The sequence below is a fragment of the Oryctolagus cuniculus genome, chromosome 2 (genome assembly GCF_964237555.1).
Source record: "Oryctolagus cuniculus chromosome 2, mOryCun1.1, whole genome shotgun sequence".
NCBI classification, from domain to species: domain Eukaryota; kingdom Metazoa; phylum Chordata; class Mammalia; order Lagomorpha; family Leporidae; genus Oryctolagus; species Oryctolagus cuniculus.
In genome coordinates this window covers 111,351,260-111,377,367 of record NC_091433.1, presented here as the reverse complement: position 1 = coordinate 111,377,367, position 26,108 = coordinate 111,351,260, and the positions used below count along the sequence as shown (strand labels likewise).

General features: G+C 46.9%; 1 protein-coding gene across 1 annotated transcript; it reads right to left on the bottom strand.

Moving 5' to 3' along the window:
- Positions 1-3,312: 3,312 nt before the first annotated feature.
- Positions 3,313-26,083, bottom strand: STARD7 (StAR related lipid transfer domain containing 7). Its single transcript, XM_002709561.5, has 8 exons — positions 25,785-26,083; positions 14,615-14,826; positions 14,252-14,301; positions 12,656-12,766; positions 12,494-12,576; positions 11,942-12,041; positions 7,779-7,863; positions 3,313-5,268 (listed from the first exon to the last, which is right to left on the bottom strand). Exons 1-8 carry the CDS (start codon positions 26,081-26,083, stop codon positions 5,084-5,086), a joined length of 1,125 nt encoding a protein of 374 aa, XP_002709607.3. The 3' UTR covers positions 3,313-5,083.
- Positions 26,084-26,108: the final 25 nt, after the last annotated feature.

Genomic DNA, 26,108 nt, shown 5'->3' with positions numbered 1-26,108 from the left:
GGACCAACTACAGTTCACAATGTTTATATTTATATAGAACAAGTGCTCCTAGACTCAAAGAAAAGGAAATTAAAATGCTAATTAACTGATTTGATCAGTTTATGCTGTATATTATGTGTTGAAATACTGCGCTGTTTCACATAAGAATGTCTAAGAACTACATATTGAGCAAAACTAAGCCAAAAACATACAACATGTAATTATTGGACCCTGGATTTGCGGGGACTATGGAAGTCAAGTGCGAGGCAACAAGAGAAATTTTCAGGTGAATGGCATTATCAGACACTGTAACATTGTTACTTATCTTGTGTACTAGTGGCACTGTGGTCATGCAGGAAAACATTTTAAAAAACAGCACTGGGGCTAGGGCTAGGGTTTTGGTGTAGCGGGTAAAGCCACCACCTGCAGTGCCAGCATCCCATATGGGGGCCAGTTTAAGCCCCAGCTGCTCCACTTCCAATCTAGCTCTCGGCTGTGCCTGGGAAAGGCAGTGGAAGATGGCCCAAGTCCTTGGGCCCCTGCACCCACATGGGAGACCTGGAAGAAGCTCCTGGCTCCTGGCTCCTGGCTTCAGATCCACACAGCTCTGGCAATTGTGGTCATTTGGGGAATGAACCAGTGGATGGAAGACATCTCCCTCTGCCTTTTCATAACTCTGCCTTTCAAGTAAAATAAGTAAATCTATAAAACAAAACTATGCTCCAGGGGCTGGCATTGTGGCATAGCAGGTTAAGCCACTGTCTGTGATGCCAGCATCCCATGTGGGGGCTAATTCGTGTCCCAACTGCTCTGCTTCCTATCCAGCTCCCTTCTAATAACCTGAGAAAAGCAGAGGAAGAGGGCTCAGGTGTCTGAGCCTCTGCCACCCACGTGGGAGACCCGGATGAAGCTCCTGGCTTTGGCCTGGCTTAGCCCTTGCTGTTGCGGCCATCTGGGGAGTGAACCAGAGGGGAAGATTGGTCTCTTCCTCTAACTCTTTTAAAACAAATAAATCTTAGAAACAAACAAAAAATGTATGCTCCAGAGTTTAGAGGAGGTGAGACAGTGATGCTAACAACTTGCTTTCCAAGGATCATGAAAAAGTTTTACCTAGAAAGAGAAAGCACACACCAAAGTGTTACCGACCAGTAAGGGCAGGGCAGCTTTTGAAAATTCACCTTTTCAATACATAGGTAATTTATCCAAACAAAACCCCCATGGCAACAGTCAACCCACAGCCACCACACTGAATTATGTGATGGCTAAGCCCACACTGGCTTGAAAGCAACCCTGCATTTCCGCCACACGGTGTTCCTGTTCATAGCACGGGCGGCAAGGCTGGAACACGACACGTGCTCCCAAGTAACTGCACTACACAAAAACCACACCCAGGGCTTGTGAAGAAGAGGGCGTAGGTGCCCAACTTTCAAACTTTGTGACACATAAAGAGGGTAGCAGTTTCATGTAGGTCAGATGGGTGAGAAATCGACAGGCAAGCACTTTGCCTTGAAAAACACCTGCAGTTAACTTGCCGGAGTCTGCTGGCCCACCCCTTGGCTCCCACACCCACCACCCTGTGTGGCGAGGGAGAGAATGAGAGATGAGACAAAGTGAGAGGTGTGGAGCGGAAAATCTGAGCAGACTGAGAAGAAAGGGGACTAGGGAGGGGGTGCAGGGCAGGCCCAGGACTGGGGTCACTGGAAAGACAGCAACTGTGATGGAGGGGTGGTTCCCTGACCTCAGAATCAAGGTGTGTGTGCCTCAGGGGAGGCTTGGCTCAGCTAGGTATGCTGCTATGTGTCCAGTGTTTCCCACAGGCAAAACACACAAGCTCAAAACTCAGCCTATGCTCAGAGCACTCTCTACTGTCAGTCCTCTCGGGATAAAATGCATCTAGCAGAACTGCCCATGCGCAGCCCCTCCTCCCAGGCCTCTCAGATGCTGAGCTGGCTCTCCTGGGCTCCACACACTGCACTTGCTCCTTCCTGTCTCGCCTTGGTCTTTCCCACAAAGCTCTAGCACTGTTTCCTACAACTGGATCCTTCTTTAGAAGCAAAGGATATGGATTAGTAGATCAAAACCCACAAGTAGGGAGCCAGCGCTGTGGCGTAGCGGGTGAGGCTTCCGCCTGCAACACCTGCATCCCATGGGGCCGGCACTGTGGCGTAGCGGGTAAACCCGCCACCTGCAGTGCCAGCATCCCATATGATCACCAGTTTGGAGTCCTGGCTGCTCCGCTTCCTATCCAGCTCTCTGCTGTGGCCTGGGAAAGCAGCAGAAGATGGCCCAAGTCCTTGGGCCCCTGCACCCTTCTTCTGGGAGACCCAGAGGAAGCTCCTGGCTCCTGATCAGCACAGCTCCGGACACTGTGGCCATCTGGGGAGTGAACCAGCAGATGGAGGACCTCTCTCTCTCTGCCTCTCCTTCTCTCTGTGTGTAACTCTTTCAAATAAATAAATTAAAAAAAAAAAAAAAACATATCCCATACGGAAAACAGTTCAAGTTGCGGTTATCAAGTTCCAGTTAGGCCAGCGCCGCAGCTCACTAGGCTAATCCTCCACCTAGCGGCGCCGGCACACCGGGTTCTAGCCCTGGTCGGGGCGCCAGATTCTGTCCCGGTTGCCCCTCTTCCAGGCCAGCTCTCTGCTGTGGCCCGGGAAGGCAGTGGAGGATGGCCCAAGTGCTTGGGCCCTGCACCCCATGGGAGACCAGGAAAAGCACCTGGCTCCTGCCATTGGATCAGTGCCGGCCGCGGCAGCCACTGGAGGGTGAACCAACGGCAAAAGGAAGACCTTTCTCTCTCTCTCTCACTGTCCACTCTGTCAAAAAATAAATAAAAATTAAAAAAAGTTTCAGTTAATCCACTTCTGATCCAGCTCCCTGCTAATGTGCCTGGGAAAACAGATGGGCCAAGTGCTTGGGCTCCTGCACCGACATGGGAGACCTGGATGAAGCTCCTGGGTCCTGGCTTCAGTCTGACCCAGTCCTAGCCATTGTGGTCATTTGGGGAGTGAACCAATGGATGGAAGATCTCTCTGTCTCTGCTCTCTCTGTAACTCTGCCTTTCAAATAAACAATAAATAAATCTAAACAACAACAACAAAAGACCTACAACTGGAAACAGAGGGTTTACTTTCAGTTGCCAGAGTTACCTGCAAAGAGCTCACAGTGTAGCAGTGTGTGTCAGCCCCCACCCACCAAGGAAGCACAAGCCCCACTGCTGCCCCCTGCCAACTCTCAGAGAAACACTCCTTCTCAGCGTTGTAATCAGGAAGAAATGATAAGCTCATTATCACTAGTAAGATTTTCCTACCACCATTTGTCCAAAAACACTTTTTTGTATCAATCTTTGTAATTTTATTCACATCTGATAAAAATGTCAGAGTTAGGAGTGAAATTCCAATGACGTAAGGAACTGTACAGACAGACCCCTCGTGCAGAGTCAAACTGCCTTTAAGTCAGAACATGGAACCACCACAACTCCTTAGCACCTGTGCATACAGACGCGCAAATACACACACACACACACACACACACACACACACACACCCTCTCCTGCACACACCCATACACAATTACAGGTGCTAAGTTCGGACATAAACCAGGGAGTCCCTCTTCCCTGGCATGTCGGGTCCTGGGAAGAAGAGAAAATGATTAATGAAAAGAAGCTGGAGCTGGAACTGCTCGACGCATCTCTCTGTTCTGCCAATGACCCAGAGACGTCATGAAACCCCGGGGCAGTTATTCCTTGGCACAAAACTGAATAGGCAAGAAGAAGGTCAAGGTGGGGTTTAAATTAGTCTCAAGTTTAGATCCCTTTTAACACCACAAAAGGAGAGCAAGCAGGGGGAAAAAGATGGAAAAATTTAGCTAAATATTTACACTCCACGAAACAGGGAGGAAGAAGACTTAAATGGTGACACTTGATCCCCATTCTCCCAACAGGCTGCAGCATGACCAACACAAAACCAGCCCAGCCAGGCTGTTCGTGAGCTTTTCTGAATAGCACGGTCTGCTTTTACTTTAGCTGGAAAGAGACAACGAAAAACATTTTAGAGGAACAAGAGGGTCATTTAAACCGCATCCCCACTATATCAGTATTTGGGGCAAGATTACATCTACTTGTTCACACAGCTTGTCTACAGTTCTGAGAACTCGGAGCGGGTGGCCCAGCACCCATTCCTCTGCCTTTAGTCTTCCCAAGAGGACAAGTCAAACCTGTGTATGGAAAATAATGACTGGATCAAAGTGTGCTTTATATACAGTGGGACTATGGAGAAATTCCTATCAGCTCCGCAACGCCTCATTTTTGACACAAGTTTAAAAGATTAAAATGTTAGTGTGTTTTGAGACTCTCCACTGACCCTATCAAAACACTAATGAGATAGAAAGCCACTGTCCCCTAGGGTTCCTCTCCAGTGCTCTTGGTAAACAGTGAGATGAGGAAAGGGGCAATGATCTCATGAACACAGGACACGGACACAGAGGAACTTGCTGACCCCAAGGAAATTACTTTGGGTAAGACGAGAGAGACAATGGGGTAGAATTTTGCAGGCAGGAAAGAAATTTCTCTGTACAAACTCCATGTCCCTAAAACAAAAGCAAGGTAAAGACAAGGCACTTAACACCGCCAAGTAACGCTCACACCCATTCACACTAAGACTGTTACCAAGAGCACCCCAGTGATCCCTGGCCAACTACACTTCCCAGGTGCACCCGCAGAACTGAAGGAAACCCAAACTCGCATAACTGATGGTGGGATTCGGAATGTCAGCGGAGGAACTTCGGAGGAAGCAGAGACAAGGCGTTCCCTTCTGGCCTGAGGTGAGAGGTTTGTTCCAGATTAGCCCAGTGCAACACTGACTTTCAACATGGTTGGCCTGAGAGCATGACAACGCCTTCCTGGGTGCTGCCGCCTTCTCTCCATTTTGATAAAGAGCAGTAACGGCTCCGAATGAAATCAGACACCGGTTATTAAATTCTCTCTCACTGGTGGTTACAGCAAATGTCTTCTAATAGATGCGGCTTGTCCCCAGTCTGTGACAGAGTGACGGAGGACTGAGACAGGGCTAGAAGCACCTGTTCTTTCTCAGCCCAAAGCCCTTCAGGCATACTCGATCCGAGCAGGGCCACAGCTACCCTCATTCTTCCGCTCGGCGGACTGAGCCGTGGCCTTGGCTTCACTACTCATTTCCAGAGGTTTAGCAGAGATGTAGTCCTTCACTTTGATCTCCATGTTCTTGGCTTTCAGCGTGGCCATGTGCAGCTTCTCCAGGAAATCTGGCATGCCTGTCAGGAGACAGGGGAATCTGGTTAAGCTGATATGCAAAACAGCAGTAGGCTCAAAATCAGGGCCCAACGTCTTTGATGAAACACAGCCAGTTTTTCCTTATAGAGACCCCAGCCTGAATGACAACTCTGAGCAACAGCTGTGTTCCAGAATGAGTTCCTATGTGTGGATTGCAAAAAAAATCATAACCTATGATCCTTTGAAAAAGGGGTACTAGGGCTGGAGCTGTGGTGTAGTGGGTTAAACTGCCACCTACAGCGCTGGCATGCCATGTGGGCACTAGTAATTCCAATCCAGCTCCCTGCTGGTACACCTGGGAAAGCAGCAAAGTATGGCCCAAGTCCTTGGGCCCCTGCACCCACATGGGAGACCTGGAAGAAGCTCCTGGCTTCAGATCGGCACAGCTCTGGCCATTGCAGCCATTTGGGGAGTGAACCAGCAGATGGAAGACTGCTTTCTGTCTCTGTCTCTCCCTCTCTGTAACTCTACTTTTCAAATAAATAAATCTTAAAAAAAAAAAAAAAAAAAAAAAGGAGAGAGAAAAGAAATACTGATCAGACCATTTAGGCCCCCAAAGGCTCTCTTTCAGGCGATGAAAATGACCCAACAGTGGCTAGCTGAAATAGCTACCAATTCTATTTAGACAAATGTCAAACCAAACTAATTAATCTCTCATCTCCCCTGAGGTATAAGAAACTGCCTATAGCGAAGAAAGGAAATCCCACAGGGGTTCTTTCAAAGACAAGGAGTTGGAAGGGGAAGATGCAGGTTCAGTTGTGACATACAGCCTTTTTTAAGATAGGTGGGAGCCCCTTTTCCTAGGTGACTGACCTACAATCACCACATTCTCCACCCTAGATCTTAAACAGTATCAAAGAAGAGTTTTAAATGTATCAATGTAAACAGTTTTTATTTAAAGCACCAAAGCAAATGTTTTAATAACTCCTGTGTTGGGGGGGGTGGAAGCACTGTGGCATGCCAAGTGAAGCTGCCACCTATGACACTGGCATCCCATAGGGGCAACGGTTTGAGTCCTGGCTGCGTCACTTCCATCCAACTCCCTGCTAATGACCTAAGAAAAGCAGAAGATGCCCAAGTGTTTGGGCTTCTGCCAGCTATGTGGGAGATCTAGATCAAGCTCCTGGCTTCAGCCTGGCCCTGCCCTGGCACTTGAAGCCATCTAGGGAGTAAACCAGCAGATGAAAGATTTCTCTCTCTGTAACTCTTTTTTTAAAATAAATAAATCTTGGGGGAAATAAAAAAAAAAAAAAAAAAAAAGAGAGAGAGAGAGAGAGACCAACCTCCTGGCACAAGCTCCATCCTGGAACCCTGTACTTTTCATGACTTAAAATCTCACCCAGAGGCATGACATCTTTGTAGTATTCAAGAATGAGTTGAGGGGGATGGCACTGTGGCGCAGTGGATTAAGCTGCCGCCTACAGTGCTAGCATTCCATTATGGGTGCCCGCTTGAGTCCTAGCTGCTCCACTTCTGATCCAGCTATCTGCTAATGCACCTGGGAAAACAGTGGAGGATGGCCCAAGTACTAGGGCCACCTAAATCCATGTGGGAGATCCAAAAAAAGCTCCTGGCTCCTGGCTTCAGCCTGGCCCATTCCTGGCTGTTGTGGCCATTTGGGAAGAGAACCAGCATATGGAAGCCCCTTCCCTGATCTCCCTCTCTAACTCTGTTTTTCAAATAAAGGGGGGGCTGGCGCTGTGGTGCAGTGGGTTAATGCCCTGGCCTGAAGCGACGGCATCCCATATGGTTCTAGTTCCCGGCTACTCCTCTTCCAATCCAGCTCTCTGCTGTGGCCTGGGAAAGCAGTAGAAGATGGCCCAAGTCCTTGGGCCCCTGCACCCACATAGGAGACCCAGAAGCAGCTCCTGGCTCCTGGTTTCAGATCAGCGCAGCTCCAGCAGTTGTGGCCAGCTGGGGAGTGAACCAGCAGATGGAAGACCTCTCTCTCTGTCTCTACTTCTCTCTGTAACTCTTTCAAATAAATAAAATAAATCTTTAGGGGCCGGCGCTGTGGTGCAGTGGGTTAACGCCCTGGTCTGAAGCACCAGCATCCCATATGGGTGCTGATTCTGGTCCCGGCTGCTCCACTTCCGATCCAGCTCTCTGCTGTGGCCTGGGAAAGCAGTGGAGGATGGCCCAAGTCCTTGGACCCCTGCACCTGCATAGGAGACGTGGAAGAAGCTCCTGGCCCTTGGCTTCAGATCAGCACAGCTCCAGCCATTGTGGCCAATTAGGGAGTGAACCATTGGATGGAAGATCTCTCTCTCTGCCTCTCCTCTCTCTCTATGTAATTCTGACTTTCAAATAAATAAATCTTTAAAAAATAAAATAAAATAAATCTTTAAAAAAAGAATGAATTGAGAGGCACTGTCAATTTCCTCAACAGAGCGCCAGTGAGACAAGTATTAATCCTTGTGCTGCCATTAAGATGGAGAAAAACAAAACACTCAGCTCTGGTTACAGGTCTTGTGTGTATGTCACTACTCACCACTGGAAACCATCCAACTAACACAGTAGCGAGGGAACACGGTCTGGGGATTGTCACTGTACGTTAACATGTAGTCGAAGCCATTCTGGAAAAGAAAAACAGCCAACATGAGGCTATTCAAATTATTCACACCACCTCCACATCCAGGACTACGGAATCATCACGATCCAGTTCTGAAGCAGGGAGTGCCCAGTCTTTACCCTGCTCAGAAACAGCTCCCGCTGAAGGCCTGGGAGACTGCTGTTCAGGGAAAGTCCTGCTTGCAAGGCTGACCCTCGGCCCATCTGGCTCCCAGTCAACACGGGCTCCCCGTGCCCAGACTATGCAAGCAACGTGGTTTATGCTAAGTACAGGTTTTCCTTCAGACGTCTGGAATTTGCTGTGTGCTAAGCAGAAAGTGCTACTGACCAGCTCCCAATAAAAATTCTGGGTGCTGAGTCTCTAACTGGCCTTCTCACGTAGAAACATGGCACACGTATTGCTGCTGCATTTTGCTGCCAGGCACGGAAGCCTCCCATAGACTCCTCCTGAGTCTTTTTTACTTACGATCCAGCTGTGTAGCTCTACTATGTCATTGTCAAAAATCCTGGCTAAGAAATGTAACTACATGCAGAGTCCTATCAGTACTTCCAGCAAATCTTCAAACATGAGGGTAGTCGTGAGGACCCTTAACACACATCCCCAGTGTTTGCCATTTAAAGTTCTTAATTTGGGGGCTGCGTTGTGGCACAGTAGGTTAAGCCTCCACAGGCAACATCAGCATCCCATATGGGCACCAGTTTGAGTCCCAGTTGTTCCCCTTCTGATCTAGCTCCCTCCTAATGCACCTGGGAAAGCAGCAGAGGATAGCCCAAGTACCTGGGGCTCTGAACCCATAAGGGGAGATCTAGATGAAGCTCCTGGCTTTAAAAAAAAAAAAAAAAGGGGGCAGTATGAATGAACCTCAATGCCTGGATCTTATTTGGATCCTGATTCAAATAAACCAACTAAAAAAATCTGTAGGTTATCAGGAAAATTTGAACTTGATAGTAAGGACTATGACCAGTTATTCTGGGTGCAATTATGGTACTAGGCTATATTTTCAATAATTCCTTTTTGAGCTACACCTTTCCTTTCCAAGCACCTGAGTCTCTAGTCATATCCTTGGCTCATTTCAATCTTTTGTCTCTGCTTGAATTTCTTCTTCTATCCCCAGAGCCCTTCTTATTCTCTTCCATTTATTTAATCTGCATTTGTACAGAAATTAACTGAAGTCCTACCTTTTTCATAAGGGCTTGCCATAAATATACCAGAAGAAAATTATTTGGTAATTCTTTTCATTTTCCCACCTCAACTAGAAGAAATATTTATTGGGTGCCTACCAGACACAACACACTCTGTTAAGTACTAAATTGGGCCTTAGCTATCTCAGGGTCATGGTTTCTAAAGACAACAATGTTGGAACTCAAATCACATTTTTTCAAACAGAAAAACACAGACACAGCCCAAATTTCAAGAGCAACATAAGGGAATACAGCAGGGCCTGTCTCCCTCCCACACTGTTCCCAGTCTCTCTTTCCTAAAGTTAACTTGACAGCAGGCTGACTTCCATCTTCTAAAACAAAGGACTTGCAAGTATTTTTTTAAAAAGATTATTTATTTGAAAGGCAGAGTGACAGAGACGGAGGGAGAGACAGAGATCATCCATTCATTTAAACTGGCATTCTGATGTGGGATACTGGCTGGCACTGCAAACAGCAGCTTAACCCACTGTGCTGTAACATGCTGGCTCTGCAAGCATTTTTAATTGCAGATAACCCTTTTTACATTGCAACCTGGCATGCGCGCGCTCTCTCTCTCTCACACACACACACCTGTGACACCAGAATCCCATATTTGAGTCCTGGCTGCTCCATTTCCTATCCAGCTCCCTGCTAATGCACCAAGGAAAACAGCAGAAGGTGGCTCTAGAATGTGGGCCCCTGCCGCCCACACAAAGACCATGATGGAGTTCCTGGTTCCTGACTTTGGCCTGGCCCAGCCCTGGCCACTGCAGCCATTTGGGGAATAAACAGCAGATGGAAAATTTCTCAATATCTCTCTCTCTCTAACTCTGCCTTTCAAATAAATGCATACAAAGACATCTTTAAAAAGAAAAAAAAGCTTTGGGGCCAGCACTGTGGCATAGTGGGCTAAGCCTCCACTTGGGGCACTGCCACCCCATATGGGTGCCAGTCTGTGCCCCAGCTACTCCTCTTCTGATCCAGATCCCTCCTAATGGCCTGTAAAAGCAGTGGAAGATGGTTCAGGGACTTGGGTCCCTGCCACCCAAATGGGAGAGCCAGATGAAGTTCCTGGCTCCAGTTTTTTTTTTTTTTTTTTTTTTTAAAGATTTATTTTATTTTTATTTGAAAGTCAGAGTTACACAGAGTGGAGAGGCAGAGAGAGAGAGATAGAGGTCTTCCATCTGATGGTTCACTCCCCACTTGACCGCAATGGCCAGAGCTGCGCCGATCCGAAGCTAGGAGCCAGGATCCACAGCTCTCCCAGGCCATAGCAAAGAGCTGGATCAGAAGTAGAGCAGCCGGGTCTCAAACCAGCACTCATGGGATGCCAGTGCTTCAGGCCAGGGCGTTATCCTGCTGCACCACAGCGCTGGCCCCCTGGCTCCAGTTTCAAATTGGCCTAGCCCTAACCACTGTGGTCATTTAGGGTGTGACGAAAGAAGATGGAAGATTTCTCTCTCTCTAACTCCGCCTTTCAAATAAATAAATAAATCTTTAAAATGGAAATACTTTATTATGTTTATTTTTTTAAAATTTCATGAAATACATCACAGTTTCTTTTAAATTTATTCTTTTTTTTAACTGTTTATAACCCCCACAATTAAAACATTGAGCTCGGGGCCAGCACTGTGGTGCAGTAGGCTAAGCCTCTATTTGTGGCGCCCGCATCCCATGAGTGCTAGTTCTAGTCCCGAGTCTTCTCCTTCTGATCCAGCTCTCTGCTAAGGCCTGGGAGGGCAGTGGAGGATGGCCCAAGTGCTTGGGCCCCTGTACCCACGTGGGAGCCCTGGAAGAAGCTCCGGGCTCCTATCAGCTCAGCTCCAGCCATTGCGGTTATTTGTGGGGAATGAACCAGCAGATAGAAGACCTTTCTGTCTCTCCCTCTGTCTATAACTCTACCTCTCAAATAAATAAATAAAATCTTTAAAATAAATAAATAAAATATTGCACTAAGTTTAAAGAAATATTCTTTTCAAAGAAAGCTCACAAAATTTTCAAGAAGGCAGAAAACATTAGTTCAACCCCCCTAATTTCATAGACAAGAAGCACAAATCCAAAAAGGTGTTCGGTGCTCTGCCCACTGTGATAAAATGCTGATGAATGGTACTCACTCTGGTTCTTGAAAGATACCAAGGGTATAGACTCAAGAGCCAGTGGCTATTATCTTCCAATAACTATTCTTTCAGATAAAAGGGACCCAATGGATCATCACTTCTTTGTCCTTGGGGATCCTCCAGATATTATCTCCAAAGCAGGGGTTTCTAAAATAGGGTCCCCAAACTAGCAGCATTAGCCTCTCCCTAGAAATTTTTTTTTAGGATTGATTTATTTATTTGAAAGTCAGAGTTACCGAGAAGGAAGGAAGAAAGGAAAGGAGGGAGGGAGGAAGGAGAGAGAGAGAGAGAAATCTTCATCCACTGGTTCACTCTCCAAATGGCCAAATGATTGGGGCTGGGCCAGGCCGAAGCCAAGAGGCAGGAGCTTTTTCTGGGTCTCCCAGGTGGGTGGCAGGGGCTCAGGGACTTGGGCCATTCTCCACTACTTTCTCAGGCACATCAGCAGGGAACTGGATCAGAAATGGAGCAGCCAGGATGCACACCAGACCTCATGCAGGATGCCAGCACTGCAGGTGGGTGGTTTAACCTACTGCATGAGAGCACTGGCCCCCTGAGGATTGTTTTAAAAGCAAATTTCTAAGCCACATCCTAGACCTGCTGAATCAAAAACAGGTTAGGGCCCAGCAATACATTCTAACAAGTTCCACTTGATTCTGACACACCAAGTTTGAGAACCTCTCTCTTATAATACCGTACCCTCCCCCCAGTTGCAGTAAAAGGCACTCCTTGAGATAACTGTAAAGCTAAGAGCACATTATCTCTTGGATGAAGTAAAACTCACCTCATCAAATGACTTGTGGGGACGGATAACCATCTGGGATTCGTACGACCTGACCCTGACAAATTCCGGAGACTCTGGCACACTAGGGTGCTCCACAGCACTGATGGGGGAAAGGGGAAGCAAACTCTTAGTGATATCTGGATACGAAACAGAGAAGGGAGAGTCCTGAAGAGCTGGCTCCAACTATAAAGGTACTCGGAACAGAGGAGTCACGGAGATGAACGCACACAAACTTCTAAAAGTGAAGTGAGTTCCTCTGGTATTGGCAACATATAGTTCATTAGGCTTTGTGTCAAAGACAACACTTCTTTTTAAAATTACCAACATTAAGGAACCAGTGGAAACTATTTAACAATTGTTCCTGTTGAAAAGTTCACCTCTCTTCAACATTCAGACAGAGCCCCTCATCTTCAAAGGCTGGACAGATGGGTGCTGGCCACTCGGAAGCCTAGGGGGACTCACCAGGGCCTGAGAACATGCAAACTGACAGACACATAAGGGAGAAGGGCACCGCTGAGGAATTCGGCCAGAGCCACAGGTAGCCACACATACCGTGACACCAACACCATCACGTTGTTTTCCTCATCTACGCTGTACCGCCGAACATAAACGTAATCCCGTGAGTACATTGGATACTAAAGAAACAGAGAGGCAGGATTAGGGTTCTGCATCACAGGACCTGACAGAAGTAAATCTAGAAGTGAAAGCACTCACAGGAAAATGGGTGACCCAGTGAAGAACCTCAGAGCCACTAACCACGTCCCTCTCGATCACCTCCAGCTTGATCACCAGGGCATCCCACTTTTTTCTGTACTCCGTGTCCAGCTGCGCAAAGAAAAAAGACAAGATCAAGATCGCAAACAAAGTGATCTGACCTAACAGTGCCAAAGTGAGAAAAACAGGGCTGTTGACATCTGGTTATTCTTCTCAAGTCCCTTCATATTGGTTAGTATCACTACATTCAAAGTTATTCTTAAAAAAGAAAAGGCAAGCCAAAGAAGTATGTAAGAAAAAATATTGTAATAGACACGTCTGGGGAAAATACAGTTATATAGTGATACAAACATAAGGGTGAGAAAATTCTAAAAAGTATTAAACAGACACCTCACATAAAAAAATCCAAGTAGTGTATTTTTCTTTGAAGTTTCTGGCATCACTAGCAACTGAGGGACTTCAAATTAAGACCAACATCTAAACCAACAAAAATTCAATACAAACTGATGAAATTCAGTGCTTAGGGGAAAGCACACTTGCATATTACCACCAGGTGTTACAATCAACTATTTTTACTAGTTACTGAAAGTCTGAAAAAACAAATGAAAACTCTAGTAAAAAAAAATTTTTGTAGAACTCTGTGTCCACTTCCCTTTTTCACTTTTGTTTTAAACATTTCTCATTATTCCAAAGATGAAGGCAGTTTTGAACAGACACTTTTCATCTTTATTAAATAAATACCTTCACTAGGGAAATGTTCCAGATCAAAAGCGGTTAAAAAGATGTGACCAATAATATAACCCAGATTGGTATCTGTTACCAGAGGAAAATGCTATAAAAGATACTACTGGGCCAATGGATAAAACTGGAATACAAAGAAAAGATTTCACACAAGTAATGTATCAATGTTCAATTAAACAACTTTGATAATGTTACCATTAAGAGACTATGTCTAGTTTCAGGTAATATAAACTGAGGGATTTAGGAATAAAAGACTATGATGTATTAACTTACCCTCAAACTGTTCAGGAAAAAACCAGTAATACCTCATGAAGTGAAGGGGCAGGCATTTGGTCTAGTCCTTAGAGGCTGGGTAACACACTCGTGTCCCACATCAGAGTACCTAGGTTTGATGTTTAGCTCCCAATTTCAGCCTCCTGCCCAGGCAGATCGGGAGGAGGGGACAGCAAATGATGGTTTGGGTAGTTGGGTCCCTGCCACCCATGTGGAAGACTGAGTTTCTGGTCCCTGGCTTCAGCTTTACCTCTTACGGCCACATGAGTGAAACAGCACATGACAGCTGTCTCCGTGTTACTCTCTTGCATTAAAATTTGTTTTCAATAAACATTAGTAAAATGTTAAAATATACTCCTCTGTCTGACCTTCCCAACAGTCCTATGAAGGGGCTAGAATTAGTCTCATTCCATGGAAAAGATAATGAAATGTGGTTACCCAGAAGGTACATGATGCAAGAAGATAGGTTGGGAGACAGAGGACGTCTTGAAGTCAACGTCACCTGAATCAGAGAAATTATTCACATGACAGCGGTAACCGGCTTGCCAGGAGGTTCAAATTTGGAGAGAAAAATTAACTCACCTGAACATTGAAGAATTGCCGGGGCGTCACATCTGTGTATGTTCCGAAAACTAGAACGACAAGAAAGAAGAAGGGACGCTGGCCACGCTCCTGTGACCGCCTATTCCTGTCACCTCACTGCAGTTCAACTCTCAGGACTGACAGATCCTACAGGCAGGTTCAGAAACTGCAGGTTATAGTGAGGCAGCAAAATAAGAGATTAAGAGATTATCAATAGCAAGGAAGACACAGTGACGTCTGTCTTCTGGGGAAAGAGAAACAACAAAGAGAACAGTTTCGAGAAGCCAGAAGTATGAGCAACAGATGTCCTATGAGCCGGGGCCACCGTGGAACACACTTGAAAGGCAGTCACGCCAGGCTCACCTCGGTACTGGTAAAGGTGCGTGCCTGCAATTGGGCGGCGCCACAGCTTAAAATGTTTCTTATCCATCACCATCTCCCAGGGTTGCTCTTCTTTGTCTTTCGAATCTTCATTTCCGCTTGTTTGGGATTTCGATTCCGGAGGGTGGCGCTCGACTGCAGAACTCTGAAATACATTTGACATTTCCTCCAACCGTTTCATCTCATTAATGGACCTGAGAGAAAAACAGACACGGTGCACAGAGCTATCAACCCAGTGAAATGAAGCATCCATACAAACAGCTGTATAACAATTGGAATAGGTTTAAAATAGTATTCACAGGCCGGCGCCGCGGCTCACTAGGCTAATCCTCCGCCTAGCGGCGCCGGCACACCGGGTTCTAGTCCCGGTCGGGGCGCCGGATTCTGTCCCGGTTGCCCCTCTTCCAGGCCAGCCCTCTGCTGTGGCCAGGGAGTGCAGTGGAGGATGGCCCAGGTGCTTGGGCCCTGCACCCCATGGGAGACCAGGAAAAGCACCTGGCTCCTGGCTCCTGCCATCGGATCAGCGCAGCGCGCCGGCCGCGGCGGCCATTGGAGGGTGAACCAACGGCAAAAGGAAGACCTTTCTCTCTGTCTCTCTCTTTCACTGTCCACTCTGCCTGTCAAAAAAATAAAAGAAATAAAAAAAAAATTAAAAAAAAAAAATAAAAATAAAAATAGTATTCACAAATAAACAAAATTTTTAAAGGCAGGGGCAGGGCAGGGGCAGGCTTGGCACAGTGGCAAGGACAACACTTGGGACACCTGTATTCTACTTCTGAGGGTCCAGGCTGAATGCCTGGCTATGGCTCTAATTCCAGTTTCCTGCTGATGTGACCCCTGGGAGGCAGCAAATGATGGCTCATGTGGCTGGGTCCCTGACACCCACGTTAAAGATCCAGATTGAGTTCCAGGCTTCTGGCTTCAGCCTAATGCAGCTACAGCTGCTGCAAGCTTTTGGGAAGTGAACTAGCAGATAAGAAATCTCTCTTTGCCTTTCAAATAAATCAATACCATTTTTTTTTAAAGATGTATTTATGAGGCTGGTGTTGTGGCATAGTAGGCTAAGCCTCTGACTGTGGCACTGGCATCCCATATGGGTGCCAGTTTTGTCCTGGCTGCTTCTCTTCAGATCCAGCTCTCTGCTTGGGAAAACAGTGGAAGATGGCCCAAGTCCCTGGGCCTCTGCACCCATAGGGGAGACAAAGAAGAATCTCCTGGCTCCTGGTTTTGTATTGGCCCAGCTCCAGCCATTGCAGCCATCTGGGGAATGAACCAGCAGATGGGAGACCTCTCTGCTGTTTTTCAAATAAATAAATCTTAAAAAAGAAAAAAATTGGTCAGCGCCACGGCTTACTAGGCTAATCCTCCGCCTAGCGGCGCCGGCACACCGGGTTCTAGTCCCGGTCGGGGCTCCGGATTCTTTCCCGATTGCCCCTCTTCCAGGCCAGCTCTCTGTTGTGGCCAGGGAGTGCAGTGGAGGATGGCCCAAGTGCTTGGGCCCTGCACCCCATGGGAGACCGGGAGAAGCACCTGGCTCCTGCCATCGGATCAGCGCGGTGCGCCGGCCGCAGCGCGCCGGCCTCGGCGGCCATTGGGGAGGGTGAACCAACGGCAAAGGAAGACCTTTCTCTCTGTCTCTCTCTCTCACTGTCCACTCTGCCTGTCAAAAAATAAAAAAAAAAAAAAAAAAGAAAAGAAAAAAAAAAGAAAAAATTATACTCAGTGTAGTGAATAAAAACTGAGTTTCTGGAATTTAAATACTAGTCTAATAATCTTTAACTAGAATCTTAAATTCCTTAACTAGTTTCATTTTTTTAAAGACTTACTTATTTTAAAGTAAAGAGTTACACAGAGAGAGTTAGACAGAGAGTGAGAGAGGTCTTCCATCCACTGGTTCACTCCCCAAATGGCCACAATGGCCAGGGCTGGGTCAGGTCAAAATCAAGAGTCAGGAGCTTCCTCCAAGTCTCCCACGTGGTTGCGGGGGCCCAGGTACTTGGGCCATCTTCTGCTGCTTTCCCAGGCACATAAGCAGACAGCTGGATTGGAAGTAGAGGCCAGATCTTGAACCAGTGCCCACATGGAATGTAGGTATCACAGGCAGCAGCTTTACCCATTTAGTCACAGCACCGCCCTCTAGTTTCTATTTATAAATCTATAAAATGGGGATTAGTAGGCTAGGCCTCCACCTGTGGCACCAGCATCCCATATGGGCGCCAGTTCTAGTCCCAGCTGCTCCTCTTCCAATTCAGCTCTCTGCTATGGCCTGGGAAAGCAATGGAAGATGGCCCAAGTCCTTGGGCCCCCACACCTGCGTGGGAGACCTGGAAGAAACTCCTGGCTCCTGGCTTCGGATACACTTAGCTCTAGCCGTTGTGGTCATTTGGGGAGTGAACCAGTGGATGGAAGACTCCCTTCCTCCCTTTCTCCCTCCCTCCCTCTCTCTCTCTCTCTGGCTCTAACTCTCTCTGTAACTCTTTCAAATAACTAAAATAAATCTTTAAAAAAAATAAATCTAAGAGTTTATTTCTGGATTGTCAATTTCATGCCAAGAATCTGTATGTCCATCCTTATGCCAGTACCATAACATCCTCCTTATTGTAGCTTTGTAATTTTTTTTTTTTTTTTTTTTTGGAAAGGCAGAAATACAGAGAGGGGAGAGATAGGGGAAAAATAAAGAGAGAGAGAGAGAGAGAGAGAGAATCTCCCACCTGCTGGTTCACTCCCCAAACGGCCACAACGGTCAGGGCTGGGCCAGGCTGCAGCTAGAAGCCAGGAGCTTCTTCTGGGTCTCCCATGTGGTTGCAGGGCCCAACTACTTGACCATTTTCCACTGCCTTCCTAGGTGCATCACCAGGGAACCAGATCAGAAGTGCAACAGTGAGGACTTAACCCAGCGCTGACACTGTAGGCAGAGGCTTAACCTTCTATGACCCGGCACCAGCCCCTGTAATATTTTTGTACAGATTTATTTGAAAGGCAGAGATACAGAGATCTTCTACCTTCTGGTTTACTCCCCAAATGTTCTCAACAACCATGTCTGGGTTAGGCCAATGCCAGAAGCCAGAAACTCCATCCTGGTCTCCCACATGGGAGGCAGGGGCCCAGGTACCTAACCTACCTTCTGCTGTCTTCCTAGTAGGAAGTTGGATTGGAAATAGAGGAGCCAGGACTCAAGTGCCAGCATTACAAGCAGCAATTTAACCCACTGCACCACAAAGCAGACTCTCATAGTGTTTAATTATTTATATTATTTATTTGTAAGGCGGAGTAGGGGGAGAGGGGAAGAAGGAAGGGAGTGGAAGGCAGTGACAGATCTTCCACTAGTTTACTCCTGAAATGCCCCCAACAGTTCAGGCTAGGCCATGCTGAAGCCAGGAGCTAGGAAGTCAATCCAGGTCCCCCACATGAGTAGTAACGACCCAACTACTTAAGCCATCACTGGCTGATTCCTAGGGTGCACATGAGTAGGAAGCTGGAATCAGCAAAACCAGGACTCAAACCCAGCCACTCCAACACAGGATATGGATGCCCCAAGCAGTGTCTTAACGGCCAAACGCCTGCCCCTGCAATAAGCTTTTAATCAAGAAAGGTGAGTCTTCATGGGATGTGGTACACAGCAAGGTTAAGTCACTGTACAGAGAGTGTGTTCAAGTCCTGGTTGCTCTGCTTCCGATCCATCTTACAACTAATGTGCCTGGGAAGGCAGAAGAATATGGCCCAAGTACTTGGGCCCCTGTCACTCATGTGGGAGTCCAGGATGGAGTTCCTGGTCCTGCTTTCAGCCTGGCCCAGACCTGACTGTTACAACCACTTGGGGAGTACACCAGTAGACTGAAGCTCGCTCTCTCTCTCTCGCTCTCTCTCTATCGTTCTGCCTTTGAATAAATGAATAAACCTTTTTAAAAAAAAGAATGGTGAGTCCTCCAATTTTGGTATTTTCCAATCAAGACTGTTTGGATTATTCTGAGTCTCATCTCTGAGTATTAGAATTTGTTTTCTTCTGCAAAATAACCTGCTAGGATTTTGATAAGAATCGCAATGAATTTTGCAGATAAAATGAGTTAACAATATTAAGTGTTCCAATATGGGGCCGGTGCTGTGGCATAGAAGCTTAAGCCTCCGCCTGCATCATCCAACATCCCATATGGGTGGTGGTTTGAGTCCTGGCAGTTCCACTTCCAATCCCACTCCCTGCTAATGCAGTTGGGAAAGCAGAAGATGGCCCAAGTATGTGGGCCCCTATACCCATGTGGGAGACCCAGAAGAAGCTGCTGGCTCCTGGTTTCAGCGTGGCATAGCCCCGGTCATTATAGCCAATTTGGGCAATGAACCAGCAGATGGAAGATCTCTTTCTCTGTTTCTGGGTTTCCTTTGTAACTCTTTCAAATAAATAAATAAATCTTTAAAAAATAGTGTTCCATCCATGGACACCATATGTCTTCCCACTTGTTTAAGTCTTCTTTATTTTTTTAAAGATTCATTTATAGTAAAAAAAAGATTTATTTATTGATTTGAAAGGCAGAGTGACAAAGAGAGATCTACTAACTGCTGGGTCACTCCCCAAATTTTTTTTTTTTTTTAAGATTTATTTATTTATTTGAAAGGCAGAGTTACACAGAGAAAGAGAGAGAGGTCTTCCATCCGCTGGTTCACTCCCCAACTGGCTGCAATGGCTGGAGCTGCGCCAATCCAAAGCCAGGAGCCAGGAGCTTCTTCCAGGTCTTCCATGCAGGTGTAGAGGTCCAAGGACTTGGGCCATCTTCCACTGCTTTCCCAGGCCATAGCAGAGAGCTAGAAAGGAAGTGCAGCAGCTGGGACTCAAACCGGCACAGATATGGGATGCCAGCACTGCAGGCGGTGGCTTTACTTGCTACACCAAAGTGCCCCCCCCCCCCCTCAAATGGTTTTAACACCTGGGGTTGAGCTAGGCTGAAGCCAGGAACCAGAAACTCCACAGGGTCTCTCATATGGGTGGCAGGCACTCGCGTATTTGAGGTGTCACCTGCTGTTTCCCTGGTCCACTGCAGGAAGTTGGATCAGAACCAGAGTAGGTAGGACTCCAGCTGGCATTCTGCTAAGGGATGCAGGCATTCTAAGCTATGGGTTAACACTGAGCTACAATGCCCTCGCCTATGTCTTCTTTAATTTCTTTCAGTCTTTTAGAGGTCAGTGTTGTGGCACAGCAGGTTAAGCTGCCACCTGCAACACCGGCAGTCCTGGCTGCTGCACTTCCCATCCAGCTCCCTGCTGAAGGCCTGGCAAAGAGCAGAAGGTGGCCCAAGTGCTTAGGGCACTGTTCCCACGTGAGACACCTGGAAAAAGCTCCTGGCTTTGACCTGGCCCAGCTGTTGTGGCCATTTGGAGAGTGAGCCAGTGGATGGAAGACCTCTGTCTCTTCCACTCTCTAACTCTGCCTTTCAAAAAAATAAGCAAATCTTTAAATTAAAAGTGGAGGAGGCAACACTGTGGTGTAGGGGGCAAAGACGCCATCATCCCAAATGGGCAATGGTACGAGACCTAGTGGCTCCACTTCCGATCCAGCTTTCTGCCATGGCCTGGGAAAGCAGTAGATAATGGCCCAATTGCGTGGGCCCCTGCATCCACATGGGAGACCCTGAAGAAGCTCCTGGCTCCAGACTGGCCCAGCTCTGGCCTTTGCGGTCATTTGGGGAGTACACCAGTGGCTGAAGATTTTTTCTCTCTCTCTCGCTCTCTTTCTGCCTCTCAAATAAATAAATCTTTAAAAAGAGAGAGAGAGAGGCCAGCACTGTGGCACAGCGGGTTAATGCCCTGGCCTGAAGCGCCGGCATCCCATATGGGTGCTGGTTCGAGATCCGGCTGCTCCACTTCTGATCCAGCTCTCTGTTATGGCCTGGGAAAGCAGTAGAAGATGCTCCAAGTCCTTGGGCCCCTGCACCCACGTGGGAGGCCCAAAGAAGCTCTTGCCTCCTGGCCTCAGATCGGCACAGCTCCGGCCATTGCGGCCAAGTGGGGAGTGAACCATCGGATGGAAGACCTCTCTCTCTCTCTCTGCCTCTCCTCTCTCTGTGTAACTCTGACTTTCAAATAAATAAATCTTTAAAAACAAATAAGAAAAAGAAAATTGTTTCACCCTTTAAAAGAGTCTTAAATTAAAAGTTGCAAAACAAATTGACAGTTGGCATTGCAAACTGGTTAAGTACAGAAATAGTGATGGAACCTTTGAGTACACAATAAAATCTTGAAGAAAAGAAAGCAAAAGCAAAACCACAGCTAGATGTGTCCAGAGAACAATTCAGTCATCACGTGGCATCAATTATGGCATTTTTTAGGGTGAGCAGAGCATCCTTGCATAGTAAGTAAGCAGCACTCCTCAATGTCATTCTTATCACATTATAAAGATGGGCAAAAATATTTCCACTGGTGGAATATCTTATTAAAATATCAGGGTAGGGCTGGTGGTGTGGCGTAGCGGGTAAAGCCACCGCCTGCAGTGCCAGCATCCCATATGGGCGCCAGTTTGAGTCCCGGCTGCTCCACTTCCGATCCAGCTCCCTGCTATAGCTGGGAAAGCAGTAGAAGATGGCCCAAGTCCTTGGGCCTCTGCCCCCACATGGGAAACCTGGAAGAAGCTCCTGGCTCCTGGCTTCGGATCGGTCCAGCTCTGGCCATTGCAGCCAATTGGGGAGTGAACCAGCAGATGGAAGACCTCTCTCTCTCTGCCTCTCCTTCTCTCTCCATGTAACTCTTTCAAATAAATAAATAAATATTTTTTAAAATATCATGGCTCATACAAGAAATTACATAGTCAGTAAGGTTTTAAGAAAATTAATGACTATCATTGACAAACTTCTAAGACCCAAGGTGACACAGAGCTTCCGACCTACTCCTATATCAGGCTCTCCTATATAATTAAAGATCACTAGGTGGCTTTGATTTAAAATTATGAGGCTAAGTCCCTGAAGAGGGATGGATAATCATTTGTGAAGGCATGACATTCACTCCTTGAACAGCACAGTACAAATGCTGGAGCAAGACTGCATCACAAAATGTAAATGATTAATACTGCTATTCTGTCCCCAAGTTTAAGCGTCCTTGAAAGGTCTCAACTTCTAAACGCTAACATGATAGACATGCTTAGTATACAGGAACATGGTGACTCATTATCATCTATGTGGAGACAAACAGAGCCTCTCACTATACACCCTTTAGCCTGCTGTGCCAAATCTTGTTTGGGTGGCATGGGTGACTAAACCTTCACAACTAAGAGACTTAGCTAACAAGGAGAGGAATGAAGGACAAAAGAGATTATTCCCAAAATAGTAATGAAATGAGCAGATTAGCAAAAGGATGAAGCAAAGACAGTCAGTGCTTCCCTCTCTTTGAAAGGAAAATCATTACAATATTTGAGACAGGTTGGATTGAAAGCTATGGAAACTGGAGGCACCCAACAAAGGATAGTGTTCAGCACATCTAGGGGTCCTGCCCCTCAGCACAGGGCTTGCTACAAGGCTCCAAAATGACTCAAATAAAGCCATTCCCACAAGCAGGAATTTCAGTAAGACAAATGCCTCACTTCCCAGCATCCCTCCCCCAAATTTCAAACTGATGTCACAGTCGGGGATTCTCAAGTGCTACTGAGAGAGAACACACCTAGAAACACCAACTAGTTCACGGCAATAATACCCTGGAAGACAGAAATGGGAAAAAAGCCAGCTTTCCTTATGAAACTTTATTGGCACATACTCCAATTTCTAGAGCAATGAACTGTAACTTTAAAAAAAAAAGAAGAGGTTAATGGAACATTTTCTCCCAGCCTTTATTTCTTAACATCCTTCCTCTTTTTGTTCCTGTAATTTTTTTTTAACTGTTCCAAAGCAATCAAATTGTATGGCTGTATTTTTCCATAAGATTTGCCTTGGGCTCACAGAATGCCAACAAGCACCAAAAATAGTATTGAAGCTATTTTGTTCGACTGTTTAATTGAAGCCAACTGGTACGAATACTAGAGCAAGTATTAACAGATCTGGTTTCTACATCTGGCCTCAGCAGCAGGTCAAAATCACTTTGTACAGATAACTACTTCTCTTGGATTTTCTTGCTGTTGCATGATCTGTAAGATCCTATTTGGTAGAGATGTTCTTACAAAAAAGCCAGGTTACTGTTTTTCATTCTGAATGGAAACTCTATTGGAGTGTTATTTACATAAGAAAACCTCAAACCACTTTAAGGCATACATTCAAGAAGACACCCTGAACACTCCACCCCTTGTCTAACCAGGACACCAGGACAAGTGGGTACAGAAACAGCAGAGATAAGCCAAAGGCTGTGATTTAGGGGCCATGTGACAATCATGTTCTTCTTCCATCAAGAATGACAGAAACGCATTTGACCTGAGACATACATCTAACTGTGCTCCATTCTCAAAGCTACTCCAAATCATCTCATAAAATAAAATTTAGTAATGTTCTAAAGTGTCCACCTCAGTAGTGTTTAAGCAAACAGAATAAACACCAAGCAAAAACTTAATCTGTGCTCAGAATGTTTTACCCAATAAAATGTAAACATGACAAGCTATCAAAGTCCTAAGGAACTATAGTACAACCAAGATCTATAAGGAGGCTTTGAAATGTTCATGGAAAATGGAATTTAGAAAATGAGCTTATTTCAGTGCAAAAAAGTTCTCAAATCCATACAGTTTTTTGTAAAACACATTTTCCATGAACTTTTTGAAGATCCCTCAGGGCTGACTTGCCTATCAAGGTGACAGATGTGTTAAGATCCTTCCAGATGGACAATCTGATCAAATTTTAAGTATATGAACTGGACAGCACAGTGTCAAATGAAGGCCTTGACTCTAACAACCCGAGGAAGGTCAAGAGGCAGCTGTCAGTGTTCTCACTGACCTTCATCTAAACTCTGGAAATTCCAAAACTGCTTAACCCAGAACAATGGTTCTTTAATTGGTTTAGAACCAAGAGTACTGGGGCCAGCGTGTGGCTTGGCAGGTTAAGCCTCTGCCTGCGACACCACCATCCCATACAGGCGCCAGTTCATGTCTCAGCTGCTCCACTCTGATCCAACTCCCTGCTAATGTCCTGGAAAAAGCAGCAGAAGATGGCCCAAGCGTCTGGGCCCCTGCCACCCACGTGAGACATGGATGAAACTCCCAGCTTCAGTTTGGCCCAGCCCTGGCCCTTGCAGCTATTTGGGGAATGAACCAGTGGGTGGAAGATGTCTCTCCTCTCTCTGTAACTCTTTCAAATAAATAAATCTTTCTTTAAATTAAGATTCATTTGTTTATCCGAAAGGCAGAGTTACAGAGAGGCAGAGGCAGAGAGAGAGAGAGAGGTCTTCCATCCTCTGGTTCACTCCCCAAATGGCTGCAACAGCCAGAGCTGGGTTGATCTGAAGCCAGGAGCCTGGAGAGTCTTCCAGGTCTCCCACGTGGGTGCAGGGGCCCAAGGACTCGGGCCATCTTCCACTGCTTTCCCAGGCCATAGCAGAGAGCTAGATTGGAAGTGGAGCAGCCGGGACTTGAACTGGTGCCCATATGGGATGCCAGCACCACAGGTGGCGGCTTTACCTGCTATGCCACAGCACCAGCCCCCAAATAAATAAATAAATAAATGTTAAAAAAAAAAAAAGTTTTCTTTCCAGGGTCAGCTTTGTGTAAGCCCACCGCTTACATCGATGCTAGCATCCCACATCACAGCACTGGTTCAAGTATGGGCTGCTCTGCTTCCCATTCGGCTCCCTGCTAATGTGCTTGGGAAGGCAGAGAAAGATGGTCCAAGTACTTGGGCCCTTGCCACCCATACTGGAGACCTGGATGAGAGCTTCTGGCTCCTGGCTTCGGTCTGGGCCAGCCCCAGCCATTGCAGTCATTTGAGGAATGAACCAGCAGATGGAAAAACCTCTCTCTCTGTCACTCTAGCTTTCAGACAAATAAATCTTAAAAAAAAAAAAAAAAAAAAGCTTTCCATTATTTTATTTCTCACATCTGGGAATATTTGATTAGAACAAATGGACAAGTAGCAAAGAATGCTAACAAAAACCAGGCAGAGTAACTATCATCTTTAATATCTTGCCTTTTTAATGAGTGAGGGTGCTTGTGGTTATGATTTTAAACTGCCTCTACAAGTCACCTTTCTTGCCAGGTGAGGTAGTCCCAGTTCTCAGGATAGACTTGTATTTACCCACATTTCATAAGGTTGTACAGCTGGCATCTGGCTGCTGCACTTCCCACATGGTCACGGTATAAATTTTATTGAGGTATTTCCATTTTTAACCTAACAAAAAATGTGGACTAACAGGTTGTCTCCTTGTTAAAGAAATACCTAGAACAGATCGACTCATTTGAGATCTATCTGGGGGAGGAGACTGTCCCTCATTCCTAAAATCACAGTTGTAGATTAGAGTGGAGTGTTTGTGTGGAAGGGAGTCACCATTTAAGGATGCCTGTTAAAAAGAAAATGCATTTTAAAACAGGGGCTAAAGAAAAAAAAAATTCCCCACGAGATTAGCTACCAAATGCAATCACCGATACTGGGCTTTTCAAGAGCAAGTTCAGAATCTTAACAACACAGTGTCCCCCAAAGTTCCAGGTACAACAGCACAAACCTGACCTAATTCTTAACAGTTTAAAAGGTCTGGGCTACTGATCTGTGCAAGCAGGGCAAAATCCTTCGCAGCCTCTTAATTCTGTCACACCGGCAGAGTGACAGAGCGCTCTGCGGGCGTCTCTCACAAGGCCTGCCTCCCATCTGGAGTGCAGTCATTCCAAAACTGCAGACCTACACCGCAGATCGGGATGAAAATCTGTTGTGGATCCGCGCCTTTCCAGGCGTGTTAAAGATCATGTGGACAATGGCCTCGCTGTCTCCCATAGCGAATTGCAATCTCGTTCCGTGGAAGTGTCACGCTCCCCACTGTGGTCTCCCTCCTACCCTCACCCACGCTTCCAGTTCGTATTTCTACCCCGACAAAACAATAAACAACCCGGTTTGCTAAGTCAGGTTTAACCTACAGCACGCCACTTAAAGGACCACAGGGCATCGGGCGGCGCTGACCACCGGGCAGCCTCCACGGTTCACAAGTTCCAACTCCCTGCCCCAGCCGACCCCCAACCCCACCGCCCAGGCACCAGCGACCACGCCGGCGGGCCCACCTCTGCAACTCCTCCTCCTGGATCCTCTCCTCGTCCCACACGAAGACACCGGCGAGCGCCGCCATCAAGGCAGAGGCATGGCCGGGGCGGCCGCGCAGCCGGCGCCACAGGCGTCCGAGGAGGACGCAGCGCGAGCTGTCCGAGTAGAGGCGGCCGTAGAGCTGCGCGATCTGCTGCGCGCGCCGCACGCGCAAGCCCGTCACGAAGCGGCACTGATTGGCCAGCAGGCCCAGCAGGCCCCCGCCCCGCGCGCCCGCCAGCCAGGCCGCCAGGGAGGCCGGCGGCCTCCGCGGGAACATGTCGCCGGCCCCGCTGTCCGCCGCG

Excerpts from the sequence above, each read along its gene's own strand:
- STARD7 (XM_002709561.5), bottom strand. The coding sequence starts at position 26,083 with ATGTTCCCGCGGAGGCCGCCGGCCTCCCTGGCGGCCTGGCTGGCGGGC. Across the intron at positions 14,827-25,784 it reads CAGGAGGAGGAGTTGCAGAG|GTCCATTAATGAGATGAAAC; the intron begins GTGGGCCCGCCG and ends TTTTTCTCTCAG. Across the intron at positions 14,302-14,614 it reads GCACCTTTACCAGTACCGAG|TTTTCGGAACATACACAGAT; the intron begins GTGAGCCTGGCG and ends TTGTCGTTCTAG.